Consider the following 16,915-nt stretch of genomic DNA (forward strand, 5'->3'; position numbering starts at 1 on the left):
GCGGTGCACAGTCGCTGCTAGTAGGGACCTCGTTTTTAGCAAGTCTGTCTTGGTGCTCTTGGGCTGTGGGACGGGAACTGGAGACGACAGCTCTCTGATGATGGTCGCCCCAGACAACCTCCACGTTGAGTAGGGAATCTCTCCTGGCAACGTCTCTTGTTCACATTTGCACACCTACACTGACCAGAAAACCTGAGCTATGCACTGAGTTTCTCAAAACTTCTCTTTTTGCATGCAAAAAAAAAAAAAAAAAAAAAAAACCAATGGGGATAATAGCATTTTTGAGGAAGTGGCACAATGCTTAAATGAGCTAGTGGCTGTCTAGTCGTTAGACAGTCTGGGATCTAGAACAGCTCAGCAAATGGTAATTAACAGTTCTTATCACCTGGAGAATCAGGAGTGGGAGCAACAGTGTCCAGACAGATGAGAGAACTTTTTGAAGAAAAGGAGCTATGTCCTACACCTTCCTCTTTTGTTTATAATTGTGGAGGGATTGTTTAGCCTAGTGATTAAGAGCGTCTGAGTTCAATTCCTGGTTCCAGCTTCCGGCTGTGGCTTCCTGCTCCTACAGACCCTGGAAGGCGTGGTGAGGTCTCAAGAAATGGAATCCTACCACTCGTGTGTTAGCAGTTTTCAGTTTCAATTCGGACTAATCCTGGCTGCTGCAGGCATTTGAGGAATACGCTAGCAAGTGAAATCCCTCCCTCCCTCCCTCCCTCTCCCCCCCCACCACACACACCTCTACCTCTCTCTCTACATAGCAACTAATTTGTAATGCTACTTAAATTGATTTTTATACTCATCTCTGATATTTAATGATTTGAATCCTTTTACATGAGGATATGGCATTCACAGAATAGAGGTGATAATTTTTTTCTTCTTTCTTTGATCGTTTTTTCAACATATTAAATGAGCAGTTTTTTCCATATGCTGTATATAAGTACTTTTTTCAGGTTTTTCCTTAATAATTGTGCTTCTTTTTAAAACTATAGAATTCTATGATTTATCAAATGTCTCTGTTTTAATACTAGCAGTTTCATGCTTAGGGTGCTTTTTTACAATAGAGCATGCTGCAGTTCCTGGAACCCCTCGGGGAGGGAGGGGACGAGCCCCTCCCTGGGTCAGGGACACTGGGGTTGGCGGGGCTCTTTTCCACACAGGTACGGAGGTTTATTCAGCAGCAGTGCGAGTGACCTTGAAGCACGGCTCAAGGTCAACTAATGAGAAACCCAACTTTCATTTTGGTGAATATTCTCCCACGTGGACGATTACACTGATTGTAACCAGAACTCCGTCTACGAGAAATACAGATGGGAACACGTGTGTTGCCGCACACTTACTGGTGAATGAAGATGGACTGGATTTGAGCTCCAACCATAGTGACTGCTCTGACCCATACAGTTTTGGGGGCCACAGTGCTTACCACACGGCTTCCACATTTAACCCTACATGGATAACTGGTCACACAGCAGCCAGTTGGGAGGAAACCAGCAACTAGGAGCTGCAAACATGCCTGAGCTGATTTCATTCCATCCTCTTGGTGTTCAAACTGGGAGGTACAGGACCTGCTGTCACATGGTGGCAGGACGGGAGCTGGAAGGTCACAGACAGCAAGGGGGCTGGGAGACGTGTTTGGCCGTGAGCAAGCTGCTCTACAAGCCCTTTGGCGTTAGCCCGGTGCAGCAGTGGCATTAAGAGCAACCAGAAACAAGAGGCAGCATTTCCTAGGACATCAACCCCCTTGCTTTGATTAGTTTCCCAAAAGCAGGACGGTTTTGGTCTTGGAGGAAAGATCGGGATTAGGACTATGCCTGTGGGAGCAAAGGCGGAGAGCAGCTGCCGCCCGGCTATGCCGCGGTTGGTTCTGTGATTCTGTGACGTATCTGCTGCCAAGTCTGAACCCCTTAGGAACTCAGTCGTTGGCACGGCTCTGCGTGTGGCACTGGGCAGAGAGGAGAGCAGCAAAAGCTCTCAAGGCGAGGTAGTTAACTGCTTTCATGTTGCAGAAATGTTTAAAGAAAATGATCCTCTGCCCGTTGGGTTCTGCAAGCTTTAAAATGGCTGCGGGGATCACTCTGGCAAGCATCTTCACAAATGAAGTGAAATTTCTTGACCCGCTCTCCGAGGCGTGCGATGATGCGTACCCTGGCAGCATCTGCCTCTGAGGCAATGGGAATGAATCGGCTCAGCCATCTCCAGGACAGCATGAGACCAACACCAAGAACAAGTTCTCTGACCCTGTAATCCTTTAAATGTATGAGAAATTACAAGTGAATGTTTAACTACTTCCCTTTAGACAAATTTAAATACAGGACATGTGATACTGGCCCGTCGCTCTCTTAACGCTCCCAAAAGCGTAGATCAGCATCAAACTATTCTATCTTGGACCTGTTTACTTCTTTCACTACATCATCACTTCCGTTTGAGAAAGGCAGATTAGTAAAACAATAAGACTTTAAAAGGTGGAAGGATGATTAATACGTGAGGAATCCAATAGAAAGAGGTGACAAGGTGGTTCTGGGTCACCTACGCAATCGGGTTCAAAGCCAAGATTAGAACTTGGCTCTCCGGATTCTCAGTCTGTAAGATGTTCAATCTGTGGTGCTTTTTTAGATCTATTTTATCTGTCTGAAAGATGGGGTTGGGGGAGACAGATTATCTCTCTTCCTCTGGTTCACTTCCCGAGTTGCCACAGTAACACAGCTGAGCCAGGCTGAAGGCACGAGCCTGGAGACCCATCTGGGTCTCCACTTGGGTGGCAGGGGCTCTAACACTTGGGCATCTTCCACACATTGCCAGGCTGATTACCAGGAGCTGGATTGGAAGAGGAAAAGTCAGGACACTCATGGATGCCAGCGTCACAGGTGGGCTTACCCCGCTGAGCCACAGCACAGACCCCCAGTTGCACTTCCATTCTCGTGTTTTTATGGCAATTTCAGTAACTGTTCATTACGATAGTGTATGTCTGTATTATAGTAAATTTCCAGGGATTTGAATTTCTGCATCGGTAATATATTTTAAACTGTCAGAGTGTGATTGCTTACTGTTTTCACAAAAATCTGGGAAGACCGTTAAAAATGCAAAGTCATAAAAGCTGCATTCGTGAGATGTACTCTTCGGAACTTTTCCATTCCTGTTTCCAAACTGTGTAGCCACAGGACCTACACACCTGTGTCTCTTTGTGATCTCACAGTGTAGACTTGGCCACAGAGAAGTAGCTGGGTTGGAAAAGTTCATGTTTCAGTATAAAATAAGATTGACGTTTCAGTAGTTTCTGGTATTGACAAAGAAATAGTAACTACAGCCTCAGACTGTTAGAATTCTAATAAGCTCAGCCCACGCTGGCCCATCTTTCAGTGTGCATATAAGGGTAAGGAGGATTCAAGCAAGGTCATTCTGTGGTGGAATCCACTTACGGAATGCCTCCTTTACTGGTTGGCCTGTCCTCATTCCAATCCAAACGTGTTTATGTTGGCGTAGACTGCCCCACGTGATGTGTGCCATCCTGGTTGAACCTTTGCATCTTTCCCGTATTATCCCACAAACTTGGTGTCCTAACCTTGTACCCTCGTGTTCACAGTGGCTCTGTGTTCTACTGTGGGGACCCAGCACGGCGTGACTGCAGCCATCATGCCCCAAGGTGACCCTGGCAGTCACCCCTAAACCTAAGAGTAAACAAAGCTCGTGAGGTTACCTGCCCCGCGTTTCTTGCTAGGCACTGGTGCCTGCACTGTCTCTTAGCTGAGGCCTGGACCATTGATCTTTCTTGAGAAAATCCGGGTGTATTCGGTTACCCATGGGCCAGCTTTGTCTGTTTTTAGACACCCTTTGCCTTGTCTCATGGGTAGGGATCTTCTGGCTTGCAGCCACCCGAGATGCACTTCTGTCCAGAAGTCCTAATAAATCCCCCTCTCTCTGATCCTGGATTTGCCGACCTCTTTCCTCAGATCACAGAACCTTCCCACCTTGGCCGCTGGCTCTTTTATACCAGGCTTTCTTGAAACATCCGAAAGTCTGCTGAGTCTAGCTAATGTATGACCGTTCTTCTGTCCGATGGACTTTTTCAGACAATGACTTCAGTGTGTATAAAATCTGGGAAATGTTAGCAATCTATTAGAATAACTGGGGAACTTTTTCTGGGAAAGGCTACACTTAGCAACCCTGGTGTAAAATCATAAGTTCTTACTGAGGAAGACAAAGTAACAGCACAGACAAGTTTGATCTGCGTTTTTGTTATGATACCAGATCCCAACATGTACGCCTCTTGCTATTTGTGGAATGCCTGGTAAGGGAGACAGTAGGATTCTTCCTTGACAAAATCATTAAATGAGAACAATTTATCTTCCAGTATTAAAGACCTCTAACCTCTAGATTCCTATTTTTTTTCCTTTCCAGATAAGGTACATATTATTCATTCATTCCACCCTCAAAGTTTGTTCTCAAATTCTTTATTCAGGTGAATAGTCAAATGACTCAGTGTCTTAAATTTTAAATTTAAAAGTGATACTTCAGTTTTAGCAGTATGGCTTATTTAAACTAAAGTTTTTAAGTTAACCCTACGCCACACAATTTTGAATATCAACAGTTTCACAGTAAAGTACAGACAAAGAAGACTTTTTTTAACCTTATCTCTCTGAATTTTTTTATTTTTTAATTTTTTCCTGATTTTTTTTTAATTTTATAAGGTATACAGATTTCATGTATTTCCCATATACAGATTCAAGAACCTATAATAATCCCCACCTTCCCCCCTCCCTCCCACACTCCCACCCTTTTTCCTCCTCCCTCTCCTATTGCCATTCTTAATTTTGACAAAAATCTGTTTCAGTTTACTTTAGACTCAGAAGATTAACCCTACGCTAAGTAAAGAGTTCAACAAAGAGTATGAAGGAAAAAACACTGTTTCTCAACAGTGAGACAAGGACTGCAAACATTCATCGCATCTCAAAATGTCAATTTCACTCCTATAGATTACCTTTTAGGCACTCTATTTGTTACCACAGATCAGGGAGAACATATATGGTATTCGTCTTTTTGGGACTGGCTTATTTCACTAAGTGTATTGATTTCCAGTTGCACCCATTTTGTGGCAAAAGACTGGATTTCATTTTTTACTGCTGTGTAGTATTCCATAGTGTATATATACCATCATTTCTTTGTCCAGTTGATGGACATCTGGGTTGATTCCATACCTTATTGTGAATTGAGCTACAGTAAACATGGAATACAGGTAACTCTTTTATATGCTGATTTCATTTCATTTGGGTAAATTCCGAGGCATGGGTGGGCTGGGTCATATGGTAGGTCTACATTCAGATTTCTGAGCAATCGCCATACTGTCTTCCACCGTGGCTGCACCAGTTTACTTTCAAAAGACATTCTTGATAGAAGAGTAAGTATCTCTCATCTCTCCTCTTTCAGAAACAGAAGGTGGACAAAATGCCATGAGGTTGTTAAACTTCGTATTTCCACCTGAACTTCGGTGTCCTGGCCAGTCAGGTCCTGTGGTCTCTGACGATGCACTGGGTGCTGACCTTGGAAACAGGAAGCTGTGTGCTAACTTGTCAGTAGTTCCCAAAAGGCCGCTTCAGGAATCCCTCAGTATTCACAGTCTAGTCTTGGGGGCAATATTCTGTGTCATTACCAAAGGCCCTCGTTGATCATTTTACCAACCTGAGGAACTGAACTGCCACTAGTTATCTCCAGCAAGCAAATACACACACACGAGAGGGTGCCCAGATCCCCTCCTTAAAATCAGCGTCTACAACCACAGCATCACGTTTGTGGTTTCTGACATAGCCATGCATACGTGGACACCAGCCCACATCACAATGGCAGCAGTGGGAACCCATGGGAGTTATCAGTGATCCACTCCATTGAGTGTTACTGTATGGACAGCCCTGATAGCTTCTAGACTTGAACAGTTGGATTTTGGATGTGAACTTCAGAATCACTTTTAAGTGGAAACACTACTCTTCTGAGTTGGTGTTCATTTGGGGTTAAGTAGACCCACTTTTAATGTACATTTGTTTACTTGTTTAACATACATTCGGAATTTGGTTATGCATAGTGAGAAGTTGTAAAATGACTTCCATATAGCACAGTGCAATTCAAGATTTTTAGGATGATTTTTTCCTTCATATATAAAGAGTATTTGTCTTAGATATTAAGTTGAATTGGAGTTTTTATTCATAAATTTAAAAAGGATTTTAATTTGTGCACATTGCAGCTTATTGCCAGTTGTACTGAACGCTCAGTCCTCTGAATCTGTGGTCTCTGTAACCAAAGACTCAACCAACAGTGGATCCAAAAAACTCGAAGTTGTGTCTGTTTCTTTTTTTAATTTTTATTAATCTAAAGAGAACAGAATTCAGGTATTTCACAGGTACAGATCTAAGACAGCAGCCCTACTTCCCCCTCTCCCCTCTGCCCCCATCAATCCCCCTCCTTCCCGCCTTTTTTTTTTTTCACGAAGATGTAATTTCAATCCCCCTATAATCACAGCTTAATTCACCACTAACCATAATACACAACAGTACAAAGTCGGAAGACCACGGTTCCATGGGAGTATAAAGAAGGGCTAAAAACAATAGTCAGATCACAAGATGTCCATTTCATTGCTATGCATTTTTTGTATTCTATATTAACTACCACGTATCAGAGAAAATATTTGATATATATCTTTCTTGGACTAACTTATTTCACTAAGCATAATGGTTTCCAGTTGCAATCATTTTGTTGCAAAAGACAGAATTTCATTCTTTTTATGGCTGAGCAGTATTGCATCGTGTATATATACCAGATTTTCTTTATTCGGTCATTAGTTGGTGGACATCTGGAATGAGTCCACGTCTTGGTTCTTGTGAACTAAGCTGTAATGAACATGGAAGTACAGATTACTCTTTCATATGTTGATTTCTCTTCATTTGGGTAAACTCCCAGGAGTGGGAGGGCTGGGTCATATTGCAGATCTACTTTGAGATTTCTGAGGCGTCTCCATCCTGTCTTCCATAATGGTTGTACTGGTTTACACTCCCACCAACAGCAGATTCGAGGTACCTCTCCCTCCCTCCCTATAGTCTACAGTATCACACCTATGTACGTCGCATCTGGATAGCAGGTATTATAGGTAATCTCAGGATGACTTGGAGTACTGGGGGGATGGGCGTAGGCTGTGAACAAACACTGTGCCATTTTATGCCAGGGACTTGAGCGCCTGTGAGTTTTGATATCTGGGTGGGGAGGGGGTTCTGGAACCAGTTCCCCACGGGCACTGAGGACACCATCCACTCGTGTTCCTAATATTTCCAAATAACGCATGGCAAGGCTTCATAGTTGTTGAGATGGGTAACTGCTCAGCTGCAGTAGGGACGCGAAGAGGCCGTGAGAAGGGTGTCACGAGGCGTCTGCCTTCCCCGTGTTTAGTGTGCCTACCTCTTTGCATTTCAGAGCTCCTGGAACTGAACCGAACGTCGCTATTTCACAGCCCGTTTGGATTTCTCGACCTGCAGGCAATGCTGCTGGACGACTACCAGGAGCGACTCTTCGTGGGCGGCAGGGACCTCCTGTATTCCCTCAGCTTGGACCGGCTCAGCGACGGCTACAGGGAGGTACAGACCCTTCGTGTGTGTTTCGGGAGGGAGAGGAGAGGGGGGAGTTGCGAGGGTGTGGCTTGAGCTTTCTTCCACCTTTAACATTTTAAGTGATAACTGAAATAGTCCTTCCACAATGGAATCACTTCGAGAGAAGTGTATAGCTCATTGTGCATGAACTTCATGAGGCTGCCAGCATATCTGGACTCCCAGAAACTCCTTCCTGGTGCATTTGACATTCTGCCTGCGTGATCGTCCTTGTCGCCACACCTGCTGTCCCGGGACATGGGCTTGGCACACGCAGCATAAGCAACAGCTCCCCGGAGCGTTGTCACTGCGACAACCGAGCTTGAAGAAACACGGCTCCGCGACATCACACGGTTCTGCTGGTGGTATCACTGACGCGGATGGAAGCCCCTGAGCCTGGCTGGTTAATGTGTGCTGTTGAATGAAGCGAGTACTGACACCTTTTAGGAAAGGTTAACTGTGATTAGAGGAAGACAGTTCTTCTAGTCCCTGCTGATACAGACTTGAACTGACCTAAATTGTTTATATCAATCTTACATGAAACAGGCAGAAATATTTAGACCACGGTATTTCTTGCCATAAATATAAGTATCGCGCAATCCCTTTCTTTATAATTTATTTTATATTTGCCTCAGTGAGCCTCCTCCACATTTTCTGAAGTCCCTTTGTAAAGCCGGTGATGATCGGCTGCCTCCCTTTGTCTTGGGTAGTTCCTGATCTCCAGAGGAAATGATTTTTTAAATTAAATATTTATTTTATTTATTTGAAAGGCAGAGACACAGAGAGAGAGAGGTCTTCCATCTGCTGGTTCACTCCCCAAATGGCCACAACGACCAAGCACCTGGGCCAGGCCAAACTCAGGAGCCAGGAGCCTCCTCCAGGTTTCCCATGTGGGCTCAGGGGCCCAAGCGCCTGGGCCATCCGCCGCTGCTTTCCCAGGCAGAGAGCTGGATGGGAAGTGGAGCAACCAGGACTCAAACCGGCACCCATGTGGGATACCGCTGCAGGCCGGGCTCTGACCCACTGCGCCACAGCGCCAGCTCCGAGGAAATGATTTTAAACCTTTGGTTTCCCTTGACTCAGACTTCATATTTCTCAAGAGCAGTCCCGTATGGTTCTCTCTGGATGTCTGTGGTCTCGGACGGTGGCCGTGAAGGTCAGGGAGGATAAAGCTCTCCCGTCATTTGCTGTCTGTGCTGCACACTCGCACCGCGCTTCAGGCACCTGCCCTCTGAACTCTCAGTGGAGTTAGAATGCGATTTTAGTTAAGTTAGTTTAAGTTATATCTTTACATTATTCTAGTTAGGAAAGCAGTGCTCAGCCGGGACCACACAGCTTATCAGATCTTCCCTTCCCTTCCTTTCTTTCTCTTTTCCCTTCTTTTTGCAATTTTCTTGCTTCTCCTGAAGTTGAAAGTTCTCACACATGGCTCCATCCGCTTAGCGTTTGATGTTAATTTCACTGATCTTTCTCCAGCTTCTCTACTGGAGTCTTTAGACACCTTTCAGTTTGGTAGATGTTCAGTCTCCCCCGGTCCACATTGGTTTGCATTGTCAGTTGCAGATATGGGCAGGGCCTCCTCGTACACTGCACGTAGCTTCACCACCACCCTGCGGCTCCCCCAGTCTCCCACCTGCACAGAATCTCGGGTTCCCAGGGCACCCTTCTTTCTGGCTGATGGCTCACTGAAGGATACCCACTCCGAGTTTCTTAAAGGACCCGAAGTAAAATGTTGTTTTGTGTGTTTGAATTTTTTAAAGATGCATTTATTGATTTGAAAGGCACAGATACAGAGGAGAGAGAGGGAAAAATTAGAGAATCACACAGGATTGATGGGTGGATGTACAATTCTGGGTTGAAAGTCATTTGCATCAGACAAAGAATCTTTGCATTGAGGAAGTGGTCCTTAAAGTGTTGATCTCGGCACAGGATCGCGTGGCTCCCACAGAGTGGGTCCCGGGAATCCACAGCTGTAACAAGCTTTCTGCGTGAGCCTTCTCTACACAAAGCCACCTGAGCGATGCCCGGGCAGAGCCATCCCCGGGGCAGAGCCGCCCCCGGGCAGAGCCATCCCTGGGGCAGAGCCGTCCCCAGGCAGAGCCGTCCCCAGGGCAGACCACGAGACCAAGAGGCAGCAGCTTCCCGTGCTAATGTCAGTCACCTTTCTTCCCATCTACTGTTTACACCTGACTGTACCCTCAGGCCTGTAATGCCAGAGAGAGCGGTGTTTGTGCAGGAAGTGACCCATGAAAACGGTACAGAGCGGGAGACCTGGAGAAGTCATGCGTGTCACGCGCAGCCTCGTAGGAAAGGAAGTGCAGAGGGTGTGACCACTGAGCTGCACCGCGCCATCCGGCGAGCGTGCCGAGGAAAGAGCGAGGGGGGCTCTGAAGGGGATTACTTGCCTGTGCTGTAAGGGGCATCTGCGTTTGTGGGGCCAGAGCTTACACATTCAGGCCTTTCTTGTATTGCGCCTGCCCTGCCTGTCTCTCCAGAGTGATGAGCAACAAGCCCTCCACTGCTGCCTGGCCTGGCTCCGTGACAGCGGAGTGCGAGGGAGGCCGACTTCCGTGGCATTCAGCTTCAAGGGGGGCTGAAGGGGACGTCCTCTCCCGCCTCTATGGAGGAGGTGCACCTGCTCCGGGCACGCTCCCCTCCTGTGCTGTCTGGACTTGGCACTGCTGATACATTGTCTGCTGTTCCCTTTGTTGATCTCTCTTGCATGGGTTCCTCTAGCCCCCACCTGTCCACACCACCACATCGACGGTCATTGCTACTCACTCCTCCACACCCCACACCTCCTCCTCTTCCATATTGTTCAACGCTGTTTTTTGTTTTTTTTTTGTTTTTTTGTTTTTTTTTTTTTTGTTTTTTTTTTTTTTGGACAGGCAGAGTGGACAGTGAGAGAGAGAGACAGAGAGAAAGGTCTTCCTTTGCCGTTGGTTCACCCTCCAATGGCCGCCGCGGCCGGCGCACTGTGGCTGGTGCACCACGCTGATCCGATGGCAGGAGCCAGGTGCTTTTCCTGGTCTCCCATGGGGTGCAGGGCCCAAGCACCTGGGCCATCCTCCACTGCACGCCCTGGTCAACGCTGTTTTAAAAAGCCCGTCTCTTCCTCTCCTAACCTAGACTTGGAGGAGGTTTTCCAGCCCTTCCTTATCTCTTGGTCTGATTCGGATCCCAAATTGTATTAAAATTAGTTGTCTACTTGTCAGTCTACTTATTATGGCTCCGTAAGGGTGGGTCCTGTGTTAAGTTCATCTTCGACAATGCAGGCACTCAAAGAACGCGAGTGTCTCCGGCGCAGATCCCACCACAGTCTAATCGATCTGCTCCCTGCGTTTCCTGCAGTCCCCTTGCAAATCCCGTTGTGCTCAGGGTCAGGCTCCCCTTCACAGCAGTTGCCCTCTCGTTTCTTTTAGGTTACTCTTACTTGCCTTTTACTTATCTCTTCCCCCACAGCCAGCTCCCCACTTCTGCCCAGCAGTCAGCATAGGATGCCGTTCTACAGGCGGCGTCACCCCAGCCTTGGCTGACGTCACTCTCCTGAGGACCCCACCTTGGTTCCACCCCTACAGTGAAGTGAGGACTACGGAGTGGTATTCAAAAACCCTCCTGGGTGGTATAGTGTGCGTCCAGGATTGTGAAGGGCTGGGCCATTCTGTATCTCTGCAGGCCCCCGGAAACAGTGGCCCATAGGTGGTGCTGAATTCCTAGTAGTTTCCATAAACAATAATCAATATTTGAATAGGCACATGCCTAAGATTGGTTTTTTCCCATGCAATTCTGAAACAGATCAGAACCCACCATTTAATAGATTTACTACATTATCTTCATATTTGTAAGCATTGGATGCTAAGCATTGGATTAAATTAATTCGTTACATTTCCCGGACCCTGTAATCATGATTTATCACAATGAAACTGTTCTGGCGGATCGATGAGACATAAAATACCCGCAGCCCTCACGACAAAGTAGAAAAGCCCGTTCACACTCTTCACCCTGAAACTCTGATTCACAAATTCTGTTTGCTTCATCGAACGTGAGAACCTCGCACCCTCCTACAGCGGCTGACTTTGCGTAGAATTCCCTCTCTCTAAGAGTCGCTAGCGTCTCCCCCGCCACGCCGCCCAGGAATGTGCGGCTTCCTGGATGAGAACTCTGGGTTCATCAGTCACAGTCTGAGAAGATTTTTAGAGACACAGTGTTTTCCCTTTTCTGCATCTCTCGGAAGTCTTTCAGAGCAAAAGGGCATTGGCTGTACTCGAGGAGATGGCTGTGGGAGAAACAGTGACAGCGCCGTGACCCTCAGGCCACGGTGTGACAGTCGGGGACATTGGAGGAATCAGAGTGGGTACGACTCAGAAAGGGAGGACAGACGTCCCGGGCCTTCTCCTGGCTCACCTGTGCATTCTGCTTGCATGCGTACCCAGCTCTGAAAAACATTTGTTTGTTTTATTTTGTATTTTAAAGATTTATTTATGTATTTGAAAGGCAGAGTTACAGAGAGGCAGAGGTAGAGAGAGACAGAGAGACAGAGAGAGAGAGAGAGGTCTTCCATCCCCTGGTTCACTCCCCAGATGGCTGCAACAGCTGGAGCTGCACTGATCCAAAGCTAGGAGCCAGGAGCTTCTTCCTGGTCTCCCACGCGGGTGCAGGGACCCAAGCACTTGGGCCATCTTCTACTGCTTTCCCAGGCCATAGCAGAGAGCTGGATCAGAAGTGGAGCAGCTGGGACTTGAACCAGCACCCATATGGGATGCTGGCACTACAGGTGGCAGCTTTACCCCCTACGCCACAGCACTGGTCCTGAATTTGATTTTGCTGAAATGACAAAGTCTCAATTGGGCTAGGGTTCTAGCCACAAGTGTTTAAGGCTATTCAGGTTTTAATTGCCTTTTGTGTTTTTTCTATTTCCTTTTACTTACTACCCAACTTTTTTTTAATTTTTTGCCAGGCAGACACAGTGAGAGAGAGAGACAGAGAGAGAGTTATAGACAATGAGAGAGAGAACTACCCAATTTTTAAATTGTGCTTCTGTATGGAGGACCTCCTGTCTAGGTAATCAAAACGGAAAGCAGAAACGCGTATGTTTCTTCTCACATCCTCCGCCCTCAGCTAATTTATGCTCCTTGTGTTATCAAGTTGCAACCAGAAGAGAGAGGGCTGTTTAGTTCTGATCAGGGTTTCTGGTTTGCAGCCTTGCAGCTTTGTACTCGGCAGAATTATGTTTTATTTGTACATGAATGTGAAGTTGTCTGAACTTTCATCACCGGTATAGTTTAATCTACCTTAAATCTACCAGGATTTAAAAGTATATATTTATATAATACATATATAGAGAGAGAGAGTCTTTTAAGGGTTAAACAAGTAATTCCCAGCAAACTCTCAGTATATTAGATCTAGCAAAAATATGCTTTCAGGAGGGCATTTAGCCTAGCAAGTAAGATGCCAGTTGGGACACTTTCATCCCACGTTGGAGGGCCTGGGTTCGAGTCTCAACCCTGTCTCCAGCTTCCTGCAAATGCTGGCCCGGGAGGCCGTGGCGATGGCACAAGTAACTTCATTCCTGCCATTCTCATGGGCAATCCAGGCCGAGTTCCTGGCCCCCAGCTTCAGCCTGGCACAGCGGCAGAGGTCGTGGCATCTGGGGAGTGAGCCAGTGGGTGGGAGCTTTCTCTCTTGGGTCTGTATTTTTCTCTCTGTCTCTCTGCCTCTCGAAGAAATGAATAAAAATTTTAAATATTCATAAGAAAAACCCCCAAAAAAATAACTGAAAAAAAATCCTGATATTTTCTTAGAGCCAACCTAGTGTTTATACAAGTATTAATTCAAACAATCCCTTTTTAAAAGATAAAAACAATAAACAACTGTAAAGCATTTTAATGATGTTATGATAGCATGGTACACTGATTGTGATCATTTAATTAGCAAGTTAAAATTAGTAGTATTAGTGTCTTCCACATCTCACACATGGTAGCTTTCCAATGTAGCACAAAGAATATGTGGAAAGCTGCTGTGTTATTTTGTATATTCCACAAGGAAAACTTGGGTCTTTGTCCATACTTACGTACTTCTATTTGCTAGAAGGAAATTACAGATTTGGTACATTTTTTTTCACCTTTCAAAAGTTGGTTCTTACTCTTTCTGATCTGTATTTCATTGGTAGAATGGGGTGCAGCTGACATATTTTTTTCAAACTTGACCAATAAGTCAATATGTTCATCTTTTTAAACTTCATTCTAACTTACGCTGGTTCACCTCTGTTATAAGAGCTTTTGCAAAGGAGCAGAGTGGGGTGGCAAAGAACTCGGGCTCTGTGAGTAACTGCCTGACTCCCAGCTCAGCTCTGCTGCTGAGGGCACGAGAGGTCTCAGGCAACTGATGCCACACTTCTGTGTCTGCTTCCCTGTCTGTAAGTGGTGATAGCGATAGCCCTAGTACCTTTCTCTTCGCTTTCCTTTGTAGGATAAATGAGGTATTGAGTGTATGAATACAGTAAGCAGTGTCTAAATATATATTATCACTACACACACACACACACACACACACCCCAGATGAGTCTAATGTGCTGCCATGTCTCTTTTGCATTTTAATTTGAAAGAGAGCAGGAGAGAGCTTCCAACTACTGGTTCACCTCCCACATGCCTGGGGGAGCCAGGACTGGGCCAGGCCAAAGGCAGGAGGGACAGCCCGGGTCTCCCACAGGGGTGGCAGGGACCCAGGTAGCTGAGCCATCGGCTGCTGCCTCCTAGGGAGCTGGAATGGAGGGTGGAGCCGGGCGCTCCCATACAAGATGCAGGCGTCCCAAGCAGTGCGACGCGTTGTGCCAGACGCCCGCCCGCTCTGCGTCCGCTTCTGAGTGAGGCATAGGAGTACTGCAAGATTTCAGGCGCTGTTTAACCACGTTCCAGAAATATATGGTGAATGAAATACGCAGACGTGGATAGAATAGCCCTTACTCTAGGATATTTATAGTAGAAAATTTACATAGGCCCACGCGCCACAATTTTGTAGACTGAAGTAAAGGTCCAATCAGTGCTAAGAATGTATAGAAAAGCTTTGGTCGGGAGAGTGGTTCCTGGAACAGACTTTTTTTAACCTGATTAGCATTTTATTAGAAAAGATATGAACAACAGAGTGAACAGGTACACAGCGCAAGGTCTGCATGGATCCCAAGTACAGAAGCTTTGTCCCCAAGGAGTCAGGGTGCACCCTCCTCCTCACACATCAGCTCATCCACCGACCAGGCTGCTCTCTGAACCTCCTCACTCAGAATTCTAGTTGAAGTCTCCCTGTACAGGCAGGCTTGATTGACGTACAGGCAGGCTTGATTGACGTACAGGCAATTGATTGACTCACCGCCATGTGATTCGGCTCATTCTCTCCCGATCCCGGAAGCTGAGGGTGGCATTGAAAGCCCCACCCCTCCACTCTGGTGACAAAGCCTTCGTTCCAAAGCCGTGTAGGGACCCGGTGGTGAACCACCCCTTAACATAAAGACGTGTCTACTAGGGAATTTTAAGTGCTTTTTAAATAATTATCAACCACAATAAAGATAGAATTGCCATGACACCTTGTCCATCAAATGAAATGTCGTCACGATATGTACAGTCAAAACTCTGGCAAGTGTGGACAGCAGTAAAGAAACGTGGATGTTGGTGATTCCAACCCCCACATTTGGTGAGCAGACGTTAGCACTGGACTTGGAGTGATGGAAGTTTGATTGGCAAGTGGGAGCAGAGTGTGGAGGGAGAGGCAGGACAGATACTGTGAAGCGGTTGAAGCACAGACTGATGTCCTTGGCGAGGTAGCCAAGGGGAGGGGACCTGGATGGCTCCAGGGTGCACGGTGAGGGATACTGACTGCTGGGCTACGATTGCAGCCTAATCTTGCAGGCAGCGCTGGCGTTGCGGCAGGACTGTAGTTCAGTGCGTACTTCGGCCACGGGATTTTGGATAAACAGAGGAGAGGAGAGGCCTGGAGTCCATAGGCAGCAACTGGAATTCAGAACCAGGGACTTGTGGCGTAGAACCCTAAGCCTTTCTACCACCTCACGCCACCGAGGGGCAGCCCCGGCCTGGGGGGCAGCTCCCCACCTCTAGGATGCCGTTAGTTCCGACAGAAAGTGCTCCGTCCTTTCCCATGGTTCTCATGCCCTTGGCACACCCGTGCTTTACCCTAGCGAAGCGCGAGGCCTGGTGGAGCGGTCACTGCGGGAGACCCAGGCCACACCCCTCCCACGCCGGCTTGCCTGCGGTCTGGTTTTGTGGCCTTGCCATCTATCACATTTAGTTAACAGATAAGAATGAATGAGGCTTCCTGATAAACTGCCCCCTTGAAGATGCCAATACCAGTTTAAGGGATAATTTTTTGTCTTTTTTCCATTCCATGAAAACCTAAAAAATTAGTGTGTTTATTTTTTAAGCTCTATTTTTTTAGAAGACGGAGAATACTCCAAATTTAGTAATGAGCTTTCAATTTAAGCAACTTCAATCCACAGTTTGTCTCTCGGTTTCTAAATTTGAGCGTGTTTTGCTGTCATTATTCTCACCACTATAATTTTAAGCTGACAGTCTACTGCTTAAGTTGGATATCTGGAGAAATGGTGGCTCTGTGAGATCACTTTGTTTATAAAAATAGCTATACTTTTCTCATTTACTCAGCTTTTCTGCATCAGAGGTGAAAGGAAGCTTGTATTTTGGAATTTGGTATTTTTTGAGTGGGAGAAAGGCATTCAAATAGAATTTGCATGTAAATGTAAGATAGTATTTCACATTAATGATAGCAGTCAAGTGCATTTCATCCCTGAACAAGGGCATGCACCAGGCCCCTCATGTTGCTGTCATTATAATATTGTCCTAGGTCAAGTGCTTCAGAAAATAAGTCTTTCAAGCTAATTTTGTCTATCACCCAAAAGATTATAATTCTGGCACAAAAGCTGCTTAAATAGTGAGAGCCTTTGTAAGGTATAAAGGCAGAAACACTAAAGCAGATGATGTGTGCCAGGTTAAACATTACCATTTATAAGGCATTAGGAATGTGCTACATTCAAAATATATTTTATTTATTTGAATGATATTTATAGGGTGTATAGTTAAAATGTACACTGGGGCATCCCATATGGGTGCCAGTCCGTATCCTGGCTGCTCCACTTCCAATCCAGCTCCCTGTTAATGGCCTGGGAAAGTGGCGGAGGATGGCCCAGGTGCTTGGGCCCCTGCTCCCATGTGGGAGACCTGGGGGAGGCTCTTGGCTTCTGGCTTTGGATTGGCTGAGCTCTGGCCATTGCAGCC

General features: G+C 46.3%; 1 protein-coding gene across 1 annotated transcript in view; it reads left to right on the forward strand.

The window, feature by feature from the left end:
- Nucleotides 1-16,915, forward strand: part of SEMA3E (semaphorin 3E) — a 249,216-nt gene that overhangs the window by 144,229 nt on the left and 88,072 nt on the right. The window contains exon 2 of the mRNA XM_051853020.3: nt 7,450-7,610. Coding sequence (XP_051708980.2) covers nt 7,450-7,610 — 161 coding nt within the window. The remainder of the gene's footprint in view (nt 1-7,449; nt 7,611-16,915) is intronic.

The sequence above is a fragment of the Oryctolagus cuniculus genome, chromosome 16 (genome assembly GCF_051225735.1).
Source record: "Oryctolagus cuniculus isolate XC-2025 breed Fujian yellow rabbit chromosome 16, ASM5122573v1, whole genome shotgun sequence".
In the NCBI taxonomy this organism is placed as follows: domain Eukaryota; kingdom Metazoa; phylum Chordata; class Mammalia; order Lagomorpha; family Leporidae; genus Oryctolagus; species Oryctolagus cuniculus.